The 18,053-nt window shown below is 51.1% G+C and overlaps 2 protein-coding genes across 4 annotated transcripts in view; both read right to left on the bottom strand.

Annotated features, from left to right (window-relative positions):
• Psmd1 (proteasome 26S subunit, non-ATPase 1) overlaps positions 1 to 3,218 on the bottom strand; it is an 84,759-nt gene extending 81,541 nt beyond the window's left edge. Inside the window, exons 1-2 of the mRNA XM_003474602.5 lie at positions 3,033 to 3,218; positions 146 to 189 (exon numbers count right to left, since the gene is read on the bottom strand). Coding sequence (XP_003474650.1) covers positions 146 to 189; positions 3,033 to 3,048 — 60 coding nt within the window. The 5' untranslated portion in view covers positions 3,049 to 3,218. The remainder of the gene's footprint in view (positions 1 to 145; positions 190 to 3,032) is intronic.
• Positions 3,219 to 8,303: 5,085 nt separating this feature from the next.
• Positions 8,304 to 17,919, bottom strand: CUNH2orf72 (chromosome unknown C2orf72 homolog). Of its 3 annotated transcripts, none has more exons than XM_063237122.1 (3): positions 17,305 to 17,918; positions 14,713 to 14,823; positions 8,304 to 10,117 (listed from the first exon to the last, which is right to left on the bottom strand). In XM_063237122.1, exons 1-3 carry the CDS (start codon positions 17,870 to 17,872, stop codon positions 9,978 to 9,980), a joined length of 819 nt encoding a protein of 272 aa, XP_063093192.1. In that variant the 5' UTR covers positions 17,873 to 17,918; the 3' UTR covers positions 8,304 to 9,977. The 3 variants fall into 3 exon arrangements, with proteins under 3 accessions (XP_063093192.1, XP_063093190.1, XP_063093193.1); XM_063237120.1 differs by having other exon boundaries at positions 14,713 to 14,826; positions 17,305 to 17,917; XM_063237123.1 differs by lacking the exon at positions 14,713 to 14,823 and having other exon boundaries at positions 17,305 to 17,919.
• Positions 17,920 to 18,053: the final 134 nt, after the last annotated feature.

Raw genomic sequence — 18,053 nt, forward strand, 5'->3', positions numbered from 1 at the left:
AGTGGCTACTGCCAAAAGACTGTCCTCAGTGACTGGCAACAGGGTATATGGAATGATTACTTTAAATCATAGTGACACACAATAAAAAATTCAAATGGTGTCATAATTCATAGTAAATTTAGTGACTTTGGTTTTCAGCTCATACCTTAAGCTGTGGTTCTTCTTCATCCAGAAGAGAGATAATTCCAGCTAGAAGACAAAAGGCATATCATAATTATGAAACATGCTCATTCAGAAATACATGCTTGGTCAAAATCATATGGCACTAGAAAAAAAGGCTTATATTGAGAGATGACTTCATGAGGAGTATGATTATTTTTCTTTAAAACTGTTGATGCTTATACTCAAAAAAAGAATTTATTGCTGCGCATCGTGGCGAATACCTGCAACCAAAAAAAAGGAACACAGGTCCCTCCTGTGGATGGAAGAGGGAATGGGAAAGAAGAACTCCGTAGATATTGGCTAAATTATTAAGTCAATTTATAGCAATATTTGGGTATTATTTCTCAATATGGGTATGTTCCATAAGACGCAACTTTGAAGTTAAAAATTGTTGCTTCTGGGAAGTAGGAAAGGAAAGAGGGGGAAGAAACTGTTATTTTTAAGCTTTCCCACACTCTTTGCCCCTACACATCTATACCACCTCTAACTCACTGAACTTTACATTTGCCTCCAAGGAAGAAGCAGCTCTTCACCCTACTTCCTTTCACGGTCAAACCTCTCGAAGGACTTAACAGTGTATGCTGACCTCTTACCTCTTTCTTTACTCTCTAGTACCTGCTGAGTGTCTGGTGAATAAACAAATAAGCTGACACACTAGAAGCAAGCCACTAGCCTGCTTAGCACCTAGGACAGATCCTAAGCCAACAAGAGTTACATAGGACAGGAAGCAAAGTAATGGAGCTTGGAGTAAAAACTGACAAGTGAACCAATAAACTTAACCAAAGACCTTAATTACTACAGAATCTCGGAGTACAACTTCATGACTCATCAGTCCTGCCACTACGAAGAGGCCAATTCTACTACATTGCTATTGAAGCTTTTTCAGTCTCTACTTAAAATCTAGGGACCTATTTACTGATGTGACTGGTGGACTGATTTTTTTTTCCATTCAAGACATACTTTTGAACTCTGCAATGCATTCAGCAATGTTCTAAGAATTGTGAAAACAAGTTTCCTATACAGAACTTTGCCAGGGCAAGAAAATAGTCATCAGGCAAGCAAACAAGGTCATTACAGAACTGTGATGGAGAGAAGTGGCAGCTACGGGGGACCAGCGGTGTGTTTTAACAGAGTGGTCATTTAAGACTAACACCTGAGTTAGGAAGAAAGGATGAGAAACTCAGAAAATGTGGGAAAAAGAAGCTTGGAAAAGGAACAGAATGTGTAAGGGCTCTTCAGCAGAGAATCCACACACAGAGAATCTGAGACCTTGATGCAGTGAGTGAAGAGAAGCAGCAGCAGGATGGAGCAGGAATAAATAGGTCACACAGGCATTGGGTTAAGAATTTGGAATTTATTTTGCTTACATGCAAGCAGTATAAGATTTTATGCAAAGAAATACTCTGTGATTAATGCTTTCTAAAAACCCAATAAACAGATTTTAAAAGGGATATGGATGGATAAACAAAGTCTTAAGGGTATTACGGTAACCCAGGCAAGAAACCAAGGTGGTTCAGTCCACAGTAGGAAAAAACATACAGTCACATCTAAAAAATAGAACGCATTTATAAGGAAAGAAATGTAATGTTTACCCCTGTAGCTCACTAACTGGAAAAAAGCTCTTCTTTATACTGAAATCCATCAAGGACAAAAGTCTAATTCCACATATAGGTAACAACTCCTTAAGTATTTGAAAATAACTATGATTGTCTCTCAGCATCTCCACCAATTTCCTCAGATTACTATCTTCTAATAACCACCTTGTTTGCAACAAAATAGCTGTGAGACAGACAAAGTACAGAGTAAAACAACAAGAAGGAAGAGTATGCATGCAGGAAAGGGAGAATGAACCAAAGTTGTAAAAAGCCATATACACATCAATCTGTAGTACAGAGCTTAAAAACTCCACTCAAAAACTGATCTCTAAACCGGGTGTCGTGTCACATGCCTGTGATCCCAGCACTTGGGAGGCTGAGGCAGGAGGATTCCCAAGAGTTCAGAGCCAGCCTGGGCTTCATAGTGAGTTCAAAGCCAGGCTAAACTACATAGCAAGCCTCTGTTTCAAAACAAAACAAAAAGTTCACCTCTAACGTGCCACCACACCTATCTGTAATTTCCAGTGGCACTCAGGAGGCTGAGGCAGGAGCATCACCTGAGCTTGTGGCCAGCCTGGCCAACACACTGAGACCTTGTCTCAAAAACCCAAAACCACAAGGTTGACCTTTGTAACTTACCAGTTTCAAATATCATTGCATTTGTCCTCTTAAGCTCTGTTTAACTGTACGAAATCTGCCCTGCGGACCCTCAAGTTCTTTCTTGGATACAAACTACTTAACTGAGCACCTGACCGCAAAAGGAGACGCTGGCTCTCAGGACTGTGCTGTTTTTACCGCACACACAAGTCCTCTCTCTGCGTGCGGTGACTAAACGGCACCGGAATGGACCCCGGCACGTCCCCACCTCGAACCTAGTTTCGCATTTTGTTACGAGGAAGCCGGACCGAGGCCGGATCCGAAGCGCGGAGCGGGCAGCGAGGCGGCGGAGCAGAGCCCCAGCCCACCTCACTGTCAAACGGCTCTGCACGGCAGCGAACCACACAGTCGGAAGAAACCGCAAGTCTGGGGTCCGCGCCGGCACGGGGGTGTGGCCGCCGACGGAGGCAGAGGCGGCCGATTCGGTCCAACGCCTCTGCACCGAAGGGGCGCGGGGCCCACACGGCCCCAGCCACATCCCGGTACCCGAGCCGCAGTGGCCCGGGCCGCGCAGGCCGGCGCTCCACCCGGAGATGCCCAGTCACCCGCCCTGACTCAGCTAAAAGCCGGTGCGGTGGCGGCTTCTTCCTTCGGGTGCTGACTTCAAGGAGCGCTCACCGGCTGAGGTGATCATGACTGCGCCCCGCACTTGCCAGTCCGCTCGCTTGCCGACCCGGCCGCGCCGCGTATCTGTCAGGTCAAGCCCAGTCCGCTCCGCCGCGCCGCCTCGTTTCCCGGGAGCTCAGCTCAGTCAGTAGCCTGCTCTGGCCGGCGGCTCCCTTCTTGGGCAGGACCCCGCGCACCCCTGGGCTGCCCGCCGCGCCGCCTGCCAGCTCGCTAGCATTCCTCCCCGGGTTGTGTCTTCTCCGACGCTGCCGTCGCTCTAGGTGGCTCTGTACAGTACAAAAGGATGCCTTTGTTTTTTGTAATCTTCCTCGAGGTCTGACTTCCTGCGCGCTGGGGACACTGGCCTACACCTAACATCAGGCTTTAAAATGGCCACCCCTATGAAGAGAGGACCCCACCTTCACCCGCCATTGCAGAGAAAAAGAGTGTAGAGTAATGGGCGAGCGGTGTTCACATCGCTACCTGCTGCTCTGGGGGTCTTACTGCAACAACGGCCACCGAGCCCACACTGGAAATTGCGGGGTGCGGGTACCAGAATTTTTTTTTTTTTTTTTTTTAAGAGAAATGACTCTAAATTGGAAAAAAAAAAAAAAAAAAAAGCAAGTCTGTTTTCAAAAGAAACTCAAATCCGGGCACGGTGGCACACGCCTGTAATCCCAGCGCTCAGGAGGCTGAGGCAAGAGAATCCCTGCGAGTTTGAAGCCAGCTTGGGTTACAAAGTGAGTTCAAGGCCAGCCTGAACTGTTGTGTGATCTTGTCTCAAAAAAAAAAAAAAAAAAAAAAAAAAAAAAAAAGACAAAAATAAAATCAAAAGAAACCCTGCAAAGAGTGTTCTATTATAATATCTGTAAGTAATCTGTCTTTTATAAATTAACAAATATTTTTCTTTAGTTTTGAGACAGTTTATAGTGTACATTAACGTTTCGAAATTCTGAAGGATAGAGAATGGGGCTGCGGCTCGGCGGCAGGACACTTGCCCAGCTTGTGCGGGGCCCTGGATTTGATGCTCAGCGCTGGAAAGAGGGAACCTTTGGAACCAAGGGAGGCGGCCGATTCGCCACTCTGCTCTTGGGAGAGAGGCTTGCTGTCGGGAAGATGCTGCAGGCTCCAGCTTGAACGTTGTGCTTGTCACTTGCGCACCCTCCTATGAGCCGACGTAGGGGACGCCGCACGGACGCCCGCTCTCCCCGCTTGCGGACTCCCGCACTGTCCCCTCCTCTGCCTTCGCCCGCCTGCCACGTTCCGTCCCAGGGGCTCAGGGTTGCTCAGCGCAGGGCCGCGGAAGGCTCACTAGAGGGGTCTGTTCGGGTCCCCGCCAGCCCCGAATCTGTGGCCACTAAACCCCTGCCTTCTCTAGATCGTCCGTTTCCTAGGACCCAGCGAAAGCACAGAAAGAATTGTGACAAAGCGCACACTGCCCATGAACGACTTCTCCCTTCCAATACAGGAGTGGCCCGGAGGAGACAGCCGCGGTCTCACCCAGGTAGTGGCTGGGCTATGGCTTGGCAGAGCCGCCTGGGCCCGGGGCGACCAGCGAGGCTCCCTGCAGCGCCCCCTGTGGGCGGAGAGCCGGGCGGCGGGGAGGTCGCGAGTGTTTTCCTGCCCTAGGCCTCAGAAGAGTCGGTCCTAAGTCCTCGCAACTGCAGCGCGATGGGGCGGATAGAGCAGGCGTTAGAATCCAGGGCCGCGCAATCAAATCTCGTTCTGTCCCGCCATTTCTCTGTGGCCAGTGGTGGGGTGTCACCGAGACCCGTCTGTCTCAGCCTTGCCTGTAGAGGGCGCCAAACCTGGCCCGGCTGGCCGCGCTGGCGCAGAGCTGCTCTCCAGAACCTCGGTCTGGTGGCCGAGGGCCGCGAGGGCAGTGTCACGGGCCGGACAGTGTCGTCCGCCCCGCGGTCGCAGATAACTGAGCAGACCCTAAGAGCGGCCATGGACGCCGGCCTCCAGAGTGAGGCTTGGTCAGAGGCACGGCTGTAGTCCATCTGGGTAGACTGAGGCATAGGAGGTGCCTAGGAGGAACAGGGTTCTCTGGCCATCTAAAATGCACGCCAGGCGTCTGTCTGTCCTGTGCTAGGGCGGAGAGTGGCAGTGGCAGCGAGCTCCATCGTAGGTCTCTGGCACCCCTGTCCCCGTGAAGACCTCTACGACAGCTGCTAGCCACGGCTGTCGCAAAGCACAACCCAGGCCCGGAAGTTGACATGTTTTATTTTCATTAATGGAAATTAAAATTTACATCAAAATTTAATTAAAATTTAATTTATAAATCAATGAAAATTGAACAGATGGTTCAATTACTGAAAAACTTTTAAGTGTACTGGAACAGTAAGGATGTGGAGTGGGCTGTAATCCCAGCACTCGGAAGGCTGAGGCAGGAGGATTGCTGAGTTCAGGCCAGCCTGGACTACCAAATGAGTTCAAGGCCAGACTGAACTACATAGTGAGACCCTGTCTCAAAAAGACCAAAAAAAAAAAAAAAAAAAGAAAGAAAGAAAGAAAAGAAAAGTGGGGGCTGGGGATTTAGCTCAGCGGCATAAGCGCCTGCCTTGCAAACAGGCAGTCGTGAGTTCGATCCCCGGTACCGATAAAAAGGAGAAAGACAAAAAAAAAAAATAAAAATAAAAATAAAATAAAAGTGTGGATATTTCTGCAACTGTAAATTTCAAGAACTCTGAATAAGATCAAATATTACTGGTGAAAAATTATTTTAGTTATTTATTTACTTTGCTAAGACTCGGTCTTACTTTGTAGCCCAGGCTGGTCTGGAACTGGAAGTGATCCTCTTGCCTCAGCCTCTAGAGGGCTGGGATTGCAGGTGTGTTGTACCACACCTGTAAAAATGTAACATATGAATTGGGCTCTAAGTGTAAAATTCTCACAGGATTCAAAGACTTAGTATGCAAAACAATGAAAAATTCTCATTAATAATTTACAGTTGCAGCTGGGCGTGGTGGTGCACACCTGTGATCTCAGCAGTTGGGAGGCTAAAGCAGGAGGATCAGTATGAATTCAACACCAGCCTGGGTTACGTAAGTGAATTTAAGGCCAGCCTAAATAGCCAAACCCTGTCTCCAAAAAACAAAAATAAATGTTTACAGTTGCGGTAATATTTGAGTTTAAATACAATGAACCTTACCTGCTTTTTTTTCCTTTTTTGAATGGAGGCTACTAGAAAAAAAGTCTAGGTACGTGCCCAGCCTGGGCTTTCTCTCGTCCCCATCCGGCCCCCTGGCCCTCCACCTGCTTCAGCCCCCTTCCTTCACAGCCTCTCTAGAGCTGCTGTGCCAGCCTGGCCGGACCAGGGTGGTGGCCAGAGGCTAAGGGAGACCCACAGCCCAGCAGGTACAGAGGTGGCAGTGGTCAGGGGGAGACCAGTCTGAGATTGGGGCCACTAACAGGGAAGAGGAAGAGCTCAGGGATCCAAGGCCCAGAGCCAGGTTTCCTGACCAAGACCCCAGGGACTGCTTAGTCACAGCACTGAGCCAAGTGTGGCCGCTGCACACAGAGACCCCAGCTCCCTGGAGAGGCTTGGACTGTCCCCTGCACGGGACGGAACAGGTGGCCCGGGTCTGAGGCAGGGGCCCAGTTGAGCTGGGGAGGCCAGGCGGGAGCCAGTAGGGTCCTCACTTCACCAAAGCCACAGCACTGCAGTGGGCCCTCGGGACGACACTGCTCCTTCACTTGCAGCCCCATGGGGCTTCCCGGCTCCCAGTCAGGCCGTCCTAAGTGTCCAGTATCAGAGGGCTCTGGTAAGGCTTGCAGTCAGACTCTTGGGGTCCCTGCTGCCTGTGCCCCCATTTTCCACCGAAGCTCGAGGTCACACAGAGGAGGGGCGCCCCACCCCCATCCCAGTCCTCATCTGCACACAAGCAGGCAAGTGGCTGGTGTAGCCCTTGGAACAAAGAGCCGCTCTTGCTCCAACCATGTTTGCCCTGCAAACAGAGCAAAGTCCGGGTCTCCTGACCTCAGGAAGCTGGCAGGCGATGGGGTCACTCTGACAGGCTACTGTCTTCAACAAGGCCCCCAAGCCTTTGTTCCAGCCACGCAAGGAACCCCCTGCCATTGCCTCAGCACTTGGCCCCTTTGCTCCCGTCTGAAGTGTTTGGTTTGGCAACAGAGGAGCCCCTCTTGGGGATAGACACAGGGAAAACAGATGGTGACAGAGGTTTCTCTAAGCCTTGTAAAAGCCAATTTAGCTCCTCTCAACATGGGCAGGTACACAAACATGCACTGTGCATACCAAACCGAATGTTACCTTTGAAAATCTCCTTTCGAATAGTGACTTCCAACTGAGGGTGGCAGTGTACACCTGTAATCCTAGCATCCTGGGAAGCTGAGGCAGGAGGATGGCAAATTCAAGGCCGCCTGGGCAATTTAGTGACTAAGGAAGACATTGTCCCAAAATTAAACAAATAAAAAGGGCTCAGGGATGTAGCTCAGTGCAAAAAGCTCTGGGCTCAATCTCCATACTGAAACATGAAACACAACAAACCAAGTTTACTTCTGTTTTCCAATTCCTGCCAGCAGAGCTGTGGAGATTTTACCCAGGGTGAGGGCACATTCAGGCCAAAGATGATTCCAGAGGCTTTGGCCAGGCGCCCACATTCCTTACCCATCAGAGACCCTAAGGAGAACTTGCTATGAGAATCAAGATGATTTTTGTTTTCAGTACAGGGCACCCAGGGGATTCCCAATGAGATACATACCCAGCCCTTTTTATTTTGAGACAGGATCTCACCATGTCTCTAAATTTCCCCGGCTGAGATTTAAATTTGGACTCCTCCTGCTTCAGCTTCCAGACAGCTGAGATTACAGGCATGGACCACAGCTATTTTGTTTTTGATAAGACATCAATGAGGTGAGGCTTGGTTTTATTGGATGTAAGGAATTTTCCATTCAAGCCAGAAGCAGATAGACAGGCCTGACTGCTCTGCCCTCAGTGATGGCTCCTGGGGATGGTGCTCAGCTGGTTTGGGTTCTGGGAGGCAGAACCCAAATCCCAGTGAACAAAGACCTTTCCTCTTCAGCTATTCCTAAGAAGTAATGAAAGCAGTGAAGAAAATACCGTGCAACCTATCATTCAGCCCAGAGCTGCCCCGCTCAAATATCCACCAGGACCAGCAACCAGCCAGTGTCACAAGAGTAAAGGGCCACGGGGCTGGGGGACAGGATGGGGTGGAAAGGCGCGGCCCCTCCTCCCACCCAAAAACTAGACTGTTACATGTGCAGACTCCCAAGTTTCAAATATGGGCAACAAGCAAAAGATTTGTTAAACCTTTTAACTTGGACCTTAGACAAATTCCTAACTTAAAAAACCTTCTCACGCCTACTCAGTAATAAAACTCCAACCAGATGATTACAAAGAAATCGACAGAGAAATAGAAAAAAAGATAGCAGCTTCCACGATACGAAGTCTCCCCACTTAAAAACAAAATCAGTAAACTTTGTGAGTCGGAATTCCTTGAGTTCATCTTTGCGTGAAGAAAGCCAACTGGGTCCCGCTACCGGGGCGATGGCTCCGATGGCTCCGCACTGTTTGGATCTAACCCAAAGGAAGACGTTGCTTGGTCACCTTCGCACTCCTTCCGTGGCACCACAGAGGGACAGGACTGGGCGCTCTGGTACAGAGGACAAACTGAGGCACCGAGCAGGGAGGGGCCTTCTTTAGAATCTCAGAGCCCCTTGGGTGGCTGAGGTTTCCTGTTCTCCCAGTGGCCGCATCACAGAGGGCGTGGTACTGGGCGTGGCCAGCATGCGCAGAGTGCGGAGCGCAGGACTGCATGCGTTTAGCTACTGCTCCTGAGCATGGTTCATGCTGGGGGAAATTCAGAGCTGCCCGTGCTGTCCCCGGATGGCCTTCTCCAGGGTAAGCAGGGTGCACAAGAGATGCAGAGGCGACAGCCCCTGTGAGTGCAAAATAGCCCTGCCAGCTCTGCAAGGAACACAGTCCCCCATCTAACTCAAACTCATAGGCAACAGGATCCAGCCCCACTGGACTGCATCTGCTCCGACCCTGGGTTCAGACCTGACTCCTAGAGCAGTCCCCGGCTTGAATCCCAGGCCCCGAGCTTCACTTGCAGCTGGTGCAGCTCCCAGCATCTCAAAGGGCCTGGCACACCCTGAGTCAGCATGAGAGAGAGGGGCGCTTTCTTCTTGCAGGCAGGAGTTGCTATTTCTGCTGTCCTGCAACACATGGGCATCTGGGCTGTGGCCCAAGCTGCCCCCCACCGCACCACAGTGCATGCTTTCTTCCAGCCTCTTCTGGGAGCCAATGTCCCAGGAAGCCTGAAGCTTTCTGGGGGCGGCTTCCTAGACTTTCACACAAGGTAATCGGTTCCTCCGCAGTTTCTCACAGGTTGCGCAACTGGAATTTTGACGGAACTAAGTCTTTGCTGTCTGAGAGTATGTCCTGCACGTTGTGAGATGCCCACTAAATGCCACAGATGCCCCACAGTCACACTGATGCCCGATAAGCCACACTGAGACACAAGTTTCCAATGCTGCCCAGAGGGGCGGTCTGGCCTCTGGGGGAAAGCTACTGGCTGGCACTGCACCTCGGGCACTGGGAAACAAGCTCCAAAGACCATGCCAGGGTCACTCCCCAGGGGTAGGGTCCAGAGTTCTTGCCAGTTCGTACTCTTGTGCATGTGCCCCTATACCCTAAGATGCCACAGCTCAACAGCTTAGAGAAACTGAGGCACAGAGAGACCAAATGACTTCATTATCCATAGTGACAAGGGGGCAGTTACTAAGTGAGGAGCAGGGCCCGCAGAGGTTTTCCCAGGTCCTGCTGGTCCTGGCAAGTCCTGTGGTCCCACGGGCAACTAGGACTGTGGCAGCCCCCTAGTGGATGGGTCTTCGTAGTTGCTACCAGGCGAGATCAACACAGAGATGACGCCCAGTCTGTAGGACAGAGCAGCGACAGCCCCAGGTCCAGCTTCATCTCGAGTGTCCAGGGAGCTCAGGAGACAGGCGGGCAGCCCTGTCCTGAGCTCTGAACCCAATGTTACAGTCTTCGCAGTCTCCATTAGGGAAGATGGCAGTCAGGGCCAGCTCATCCTCGGAGTCCTGTGGTGTCTCTGGAACAAGAGAAGACAGATGCTGTCAGAAGGTCAGGGAGCAAGGATTGAATGAGAAGAAGTAGGCTTCACCGAGAAGCCACAAAACACAGATCAAAACCTGAAACACTGACATAGCCTCTGACCCAGTGATTCCACTGATAGGATTTTATCCTACGGGAATAATCAGGAGCTGCTGCAGGCATCTTGCTCCAGGTCTGAGGATGAAAGCAATACTGAGGCTGGGTTCCAGGGAGCAGGAAACACTGGGTCCTGGAAAGAGAGGATCAGCTGACTCTGACCCAGCTCCACCCCTAGACCATCTTTTTGATAAAATAATGAGTCCCTTGCAGTGCATGCTGGTTTGAGTCAGGGCTTCTCATGAAGCAGAAGGCTCCCTAATAGTCCCAAGTCAGTGTCCAGAAAAAAGGACTAAATGGGCAAATGTATAAGGCACTCAGCACTGAGCCCTTAGTATAAAATTCTACAAAAGCCAGGTGTAGTGGTACAAGCCTGTAATCCCAGTGCTCAGGAGGCTGAGGCAGGAGGATCACTGTTGAGTTTGAGGCCAACCTGGGCTACACTGAGTGTGTTCAAGGTCAGCTTGAACCACATAGTGAAAAAAAAAAAATCTACAGAATCAAACATGATCGCACTGCTTGATGTGGGGCTGAGACAGTGATGCTAGCACTGGTGAGCAGCTGCAGATCTAAATCATTATCAGCAGAGAAGGCCTGACTGTGAAGCAAAGAAAAAAATCCACTGCTTGTAAACTCATGATGAAGCCCTGTCAGTGAGTGGCAGTGACAAGCTGCATCTGGTGGCAGGCTTTAAATCAGGATCTGACACTTATTTTTGTCCGCATGTGGGCCTCCATTATTTATTTACCACTTCTGTCTGTGCCTCTCCCTAACTACCTGCTTCTCTCTCACCCAGTTTAGTAAGTTGACAAGCTAACCCTGGCCATAGTAAGTAACAAACAAATGTCACTGGAGAGCTTCTTTGAAAAGGAAGACTCAGTGATGGGACAGTAAAAGACGAAAACCACCAACAAAAAGAAAGCTGTATTTAAAAGAAAATATCACGAGGCCTACTTAAAGTAAAGGCTCATTGCAACAGGTGATTCACATTCTCCAGATCTACTTTGTATTCCATGGGGAGGCCGTGAAACCTTCAAGAAAGCCATGAAACTTTCAACGCTGCTCTGCTACTTGGAGACCAAGCACCCTGCACTGAAAGATGAGCCTCTGGAGTTTCCCAAAAGGAAAAAAAAAATGTGAACATAAATTAGAGAAGCAAAGCCTGAAGTCCCCACATCATCAAATGTGTCTGTCCTGAGAGCATCACTCTTCCGACTGGTCAACCGCACTGCTAAGCTGGGAAGCCCTTGCTACTGAGGAAGAGGTGGTCTTGCTTGCTGCTAAGGACATCTGACATTTTTAAAACAGGCCTCAGTTCAAAGGTGTCATATGTTCCTCTTTCAGCTCACATGCTAGCTGGGGGAACTGCTGAAGTAGCAGTGGGTATCGAGGTACAACTATTAGAGAGGGTTAGCGGGTTACTGTGGTACAGCAGCCAGGCTGACCCGTCTACCAATGTTGACAACACAATAATGTCTATTTTTTCTGGAGGACAGGCAGGAGGGTATGCTCCATGCACTTTTGTTACCAACTAACATCACAGCTCCAAAACAACTCTTAGGGTCTGAGTGATTGTACAGCAGGAAGCTGAACTGGTCATGTTGACTGAGTATGGGCACCACAGCGCAGGCGCCTTGATGGGATGGTTTTTGGTTTCACCATGCGGGTTTAAGAGGTTGCTTTTGAATGTGAGTGTACACTGTGCCATCCATACACAAAAGCTGGCTAGCTGGAAAATATTACCTGAGCTTGACAATGTTTTTTAAGAAGTGATTAAAATCATCAACGCCGCTAAAGTTGATGACTTTAACTCCCTTCTGTTAGAGCAGCCCTCTAAGAAGATGGCTGCAGTGCGCATGTGTCTTCTCTTATACAGCAGCAAGATGGCTTTTAAAGGTACATCATGAGCCAGAGGCTCTGAATTGCGAGTCACTACCGAGATTTTTTTTTTCCCTAGGAAAATGGCCACCACATTTCAGTGACACAGAATGGGTCACAAAATTTGCTGAGTCACGTGACACATTCATTGCTCCATGAAGTCCATCTTTCATTTCAGGAGAGAAGGAAACCACACTCAAGTTGGCAGATAAAGTGGCTGCATTCAAAACCAAACTGGAATTAGGGGAGTGACAAGTGAACTCTGGAGTTTTCAAACATTAGCAGAGATTTTGAAAGGGACCAAGACAGGGTCTTTTTTCTCCCAGCGGTTGCGTGATCACCCATTCTAGCTTTCAAAAGACTTTGAGCTTATACTTCCCAGCCATAATAGGTCCCGGAACCAGGAAGCAATGGATCCCAGACCCGCTGTGCATAAATCAGAGGAACTGACTGTGCTAGGCAAAGATCAACTATTTGGGATTGCAAGAGACAACAGCCTTAAAAGTATGTTAGATGCAACTTTAGATCCTCATGTACTCTGGATTAAAGTCAAATTAGAATATCCCCAAATTGTCACGAAAGTGCCGAAAAGCCTGCTTCTGTTTCCAACATTCTATCTTTGTGAAACAGGTTTTCTGCAGTGACAGCCTCCAAAATGAGATTACAGAGTAGCCTGGACAGAAGCACACACTTGGGGCGTCACTGTCTCCTGTCACCCCTAGATAGGACTGTCTAGCTGCAGGAACACAAGCTCAGGGCTCCCACTGATTCTGCACTATAGTGAGCTGCATAATTATTTCATTATGTTACAATGCAATAATAACAAGCAAAGTACCAACAAATGTAACGTGCTTGAATCATCCTGCAGCCACTCCCCCATCCACAGAAAAAGTGTCTCCCAGGAAACCAGCCTCTGGTGCCCACAAAGTCAGGGACTCTGCTCTTAGAGATTATGTGAAGGATACAGGAGGATGTGCACGGCTTACATGCAAACATCTCTCTATTTTATATGAGGGATTTGAGCATCTGCAGATTGTAGTTTCCACAAGGGAACCTGGACCACTCCCCTTGTGGACGGAGGAGTACAGCCCATAGGTGAAATTTCCATCTTAATACATGAAGTCCTACATGAGACTTGTTATATACTCCAGAGAGAGTTACCTGTGATTTATGTAAAGTTGTTAATGATTCCGGGAGTCATTAACACTTTGGTTTTTTATCCCTTTCAGTTTCTAGACACATCCCAAATGATTACCAAGAGGTTGAAATTAATATTTTTTTTTCAGCTGGATATTTTAAGTACTTGCTGTACGCTGCAGATTATTTAAATATCATATTGAAGTAACTTTTATTAAAATTTAAGGGTTGGTCAGTGGCACAGTGCTTGCCTGGTAAGCGCAAGATTATGAGTTTGATGCCCAGCACTAAAAAAAAAAAAAAAAAAAAAAAAAAAAAAAATCACAGGGAGAGGTATGTACAGACAAACAAACAGAATGGTCTGTCCCTAAATATTGATCATAGTTACTGCTGAGTGATAAAATTAAGTGAATGATTTTTAGTATTTGTTTTCCTTTCTTTAATTTTTTTTTTTTTTTTTTAGAAGACAGAGTCTCCCTAAATTGCTAAATTGCCCAGGCTGGATTTGAACTTGAGGTCCTCTTGTCTTGGCCTTGTTCTTTTATAAGCAGGCTTTCAACTGTGCTAGGCAGAGTGCTAAGACAGCTCTGACACTTCCCCCCTTCAGCCACCGGCCCTGTAGGAAGCCCGCCCTGGGTGTGGATGGGAGACACTGTGACCAGGGTGCCTCAGGTGATGTAGGGATGGCTAGTCCCTCCTGGGGTAACTTTTTTAAAAATTTGAGACAGGGTCTCACTATGTAGTTCAGGCTGGCTTTGAACTTGCTTACGTAGCCCAGGCTGGCCTCAAACTCACTGTGATCCTCCTGCCTCGGCTTCTGAATGCTGGGATCACAGGGATGCGCCACCATGCCCAACTCACACTTTATTTTAAGCCACTGCCTATAATCTTTCTCTCCCCTTTTCCCTCACCTCCCTTTAGCAACCCATGATTCACCCCCCCAAAAAACGCTCCTGTGAGTTCCCGCCTCTCCTCACCCACCCTGCCCCTCTGGTCTAGGCTACTACTGTCCATCCTGAGGTCACTGCAGGTGACTCCAAGGTGGACTCTATATTTGGTTTCCATATCCCTGCACTCAGGTCACCTCTCTGACACACCCCATCTTGAGGCACAGCTTGGAAAACACCAGTGGCCCCAGATGTGCCCTTCACTGTCTCCACACCCTGGCCTGGGACTCTGAGGCCTGTCCCCTTTCTGGGCACCACATCCACTGTCATACCTCTGCTCCAGGGCCATCCCTCCAGCTTTGCCATTCCCACACATGGGAAGCCTCCTCCCCTGGCTCAAATGTCATTCACACCATTGTCCTCCACGGACCCCTGGGTATGCCTGTGATGATGCCTATGCCACACTTGGCCACCTTTCTGGCCACCTGCTGCCCAGAAGGACAGAAGCCTTGCAAGGGCATCGGTCCCCTGTCCTTATATCCAGACCTTCCCTCCAAGAAGCCAAAGTACTCACCCTGAGATGACCCTCTGGAGAAGGTGGCATCTCGCTCCTTCCTGTGGCCCCAGGGACCCCAGGCAAAGCAGCTCAGCAGCCCTGGGAGCTGCTGTCTCTCCCAGGCTCCTTCTGCTAGAAAGAACACAAGGCCCAGGAGCAGAGGTCAGCCGGGTCCTGTTCAGCAAACCTGAACGAATGTCAACTGTCCGAAGCTCTCAGTCCCCCTCAAAAAACCCTGCCATTTGGGTACCATGTGGGGGAAACCACAGCAAAAGGAAAAACAAAACAAAATATGGCATGCAATTCACTACATGACACCAATACTCAAAGAGCAGTCATCAGTCCCTCATTTTCAGTTCAAACTGTCTCTTGCCAGGTGTGGTGGTGCATGTCTCTAATCATAGCACTCAGGTGGCTGAGGCAGGAGGATTTGCTCAAGTTCAAAGCCAGCCTGGGCTACAAAGTGAGTTCAAAGCCAGCCTGAACTACATAGTGAGACCCTGTCTTGAAACCAAACAGCAACAACAAAGAAAAAACCCAAAAAACTGTTTCTTAACAACAGGAATACAACAGATCGAAACTCTTTTAGAATTGCATAAAACAATTATAACTTGAAACAGTGTTGATTGGAGTTCTTAAAATTACAGTACCACTTCAGTTATCTGCAGATTACCTTATATCCCTGATTATCTAGAATAAAATCCAGAGGAAATGTTTTTTAAAAAAGATTCAGAGGGCCAGGGATAAAGCTCAGTGGCATAAGTGCCTGTCTGGCAAGCACAAGGTCCTAAGTTGAATTCTTGGTACAAAAAAAAAAAAAAAAGATTTGGGCACTGGGTGTGATCCCACATTCCTATAACCCCAGTACCTGGAAGGCTGAGGCAGGAGGATCACTTTGAGTTCCAGGCCAGCCTGGGCTACACAGTGAACTGGGGGAGGTTAGGTAAAGGACAGCAGAGTCATAGACGAGCCTTTGTTCATAATCTACACCTGGCTGATGTGCTTTTCATTTGTACTTCCTTTTAACAAGATGGATGCTTAGGTTTTCCACCAAAAAGGCAGCCAAAGTAGGCACCACAAACCTAAGTGAAATGCCTCTACCTCAGGGTCAACAACTTAAAAAAAAATTTTAAAAGAACCATTATCAGGTATGGAGGAAAGACATAAACAACAAGAATGGCCTCTAGAAGAACCTTAGCAACACCAGTGCATGGAGCAGGAGCTGCAGGAGCTGGAAAGAGATGGGAGGGTGTGAGTTATTCTCACACCCAAGACCTCTGCCATTCATAGAATGAGGCTTCCACAAAACATTACACTTTCAAAAGTGTTTGCACTTTTTTGTTTGTTTCAGTACTGGGAATCGAACTCACAACCTGGCACTTGCCATGAAGGCACTGGCACCACTGAGCCAAACCCTTAGCTGTGTTCTTGTTTTTAAAAAAAGGCTTATTTTGTCATCCTGCAAGCCAGCCAGGATACTGGGAAATGGAAGGGTATTAAACTAACAGGCGACAGTGACAAAATCACGAGGTAAGAGCAGGGGAGAGCCAAGTGTTCTGGGATTTCACCGGTGGACTTGCAGGCCAGAGTGCAGCGGGAAACTCAGTTCTGATAGAGGGGAGGAGATGCGTCTGGTGCAGAGGAGGAGGGGAGGGAAGGCTGTGCGGGCCCACGCTCCGGAAGCCACAGCCATTGTTGGGATCAGGTCAAAGAGCCCAAAGGGGCCACTTCCCTGTCCGGATGCCGCAGCCCAGATTCCAACGCAGCCTCCAGCCCCAACGGAAAGCGCTTAAGGGCCTGGGGGAGGTTAGGTAGATCGCACTGCGTTTGTGACACTTGTCACATGCAGGTGCCAGGTCTCCCTCGTGGGAAGGAGCCCCGCTCCTGCGCCTCCCCCTGAGTGCAGCAAGTCCCAGCTTGGACAACGGACACCAGGGAGGGAGCAGGCAGCCACACGTGTCGTCATTATCGCTTACTCTTCAGGAGCAGCGGGAGCTCGGAGGTGCTTGCCCTGCAAAGGCCCCAGCCCAGCCTAGCTCCGCGGGGTGCCCACATTCTGACTCTGGGGCCCCTGAGTCCCAAGGTGCGGGAAGAGGGCGGCCTCGGTGGGCACACGGGGGCAGCAGGGAGACGCCACAGTGGGTGGCAGCCTGGGGGGCACCCAGGGGGCGCAGGCGACTCAGCGTCCCAGTCCCTGGAACCCTTCCGGCACCTCTTCCTTGCCTTCTACTGGAGTCCCCCAGGGCTTGCACTCCGCCTCCCTTCGCCTCTCCTGGGGCTCCGACCCTGCCACTCGGCCAGTTCTACACCCACGCACACGACCCACATCTCTGCACCCCAAGGCAATTCCGCCTTCCCGGCCTGTCCCGTCCCCCATCTCTCCCCTGGCTGCGCGTGTCCCCTCGGCTTTCCCTGCCTCCTGCCGAAGCTCGACTGCTTGCCAGGGGCCGCTCCCCCTTGGCCGGGAAGCCTGGTGCTGGGCATCTCCCAGCTCTGGGTCTCAGTTTACCTCGTTGCACAACCAAGGAGGTCGACCTAAAGTGGGATCCCCGTGGGGGCTTCCGCAGCCCCCCGCTCTGGTCCCCGCGCCCGCCAGCCTGCGCAGCTCACCTGGTCGCCCGTGTCCCGCGGCTTGCAGGGCCCTGCAGGCGGCAGCCTGGACGGCCAGGCAGGAGGCCGGGCGGCCGGGGCAGTAGGTGGCCGCCTGCACCTCAGCCCCCGCGCGGCGGCCGAACACTGTGCGCAGCAGCGCCTCCAGCAGCCGCAGCCCGGGCGCCGCAGCGTCCTCCGGACCCGCCTCGGCCACCAGCACCCCGACCAGTGCCGCGCCGGCCCGCAGCCGCCCGCGCACGTCGCGCAGCATCTCCCGCAGGCGGCGCCGCGGCTCGCGCGCGGCCAGGGACGCGGCGCGGCACAGCACGAAGACCAGCGGCGCGCGGATGTCGCGCCCCGTGCCCCGCGCCCCGGGCCCTGCGCCCGCGGCAGCCCCGGCCCCCGGCTTCCCCGCGGCGGTGTCGGGCGGGAACACGGCGCGCGCGAAGTCCCGCAGCAGCGCGCGGCTCGGCTCTCGCTCCCACAGCTCGCCCACCAGCAGCACCTGCCCGCGGCCGCCCGCCGCCTCCACCAGCGCCCGGAAGCGCGGCTCGGCCGGGCCCGCGGGCTCCGGCTGGCGCTGCATGCTCGCCGCTCGCCCCGCCGCGCTGCCCTGCCTGCCCGGGGGTGGTGGCGCCGGCAGGAGGACGCGCCCCGCCCCGCTCCGCCCCGGCCCGGCCCCGACCCCAGCCTGCTCGGGCCGCGCTCCCGGAGGGCGCCGGGCGCGCTGGGCCGGGGAGCAGAGCGGTGCGCCGGGGTGGGGCTTT

The sequence above is a fragment of the Cavia porcellus genome, unplaced genomic scaffold, assembly GCF_034190915.1.
Source record: "Cavia porcellus strain 051 isolate PalLab524CR breed Dunkin Hartley unplaced genomic scaffold, mCavPor4.1 scaffold_26, whole genome shotgun sequence".
Classification (NCBI taxonomy): domain Eukaryota; kingdom Metazoa; phylum Chordata; class Mammalia; order Rodentia; family Caviidae; genus Cavia; species Cavia porcellus.

Bases quoted from the DNA above. Each gene is read 5' to 3' on its own strand.
- CUNH2orf72 (XM_063237120.1), bottom strand. From the start codon at position 17,872: ATGCAGCGCCAGCCGGAGCCCGCGGGCCCGGCCGAGCCGCGCTTCCGG. The intron at 14,827-17,304 runs GTGAGCTGCGCA...TGTTCTTTCTAG, and splicing joins CGCGGGACACGGGCGACCAG to CAGAAGGAGCCTGGGAGAGA. The intron at 10,118-14,712 runs GTGAGTACTTTG...CTCTTGTTCCAG, and splicing joins CTCCAGAGGGTCATCTCAGG to AGACACCACAGGACTCCGAG.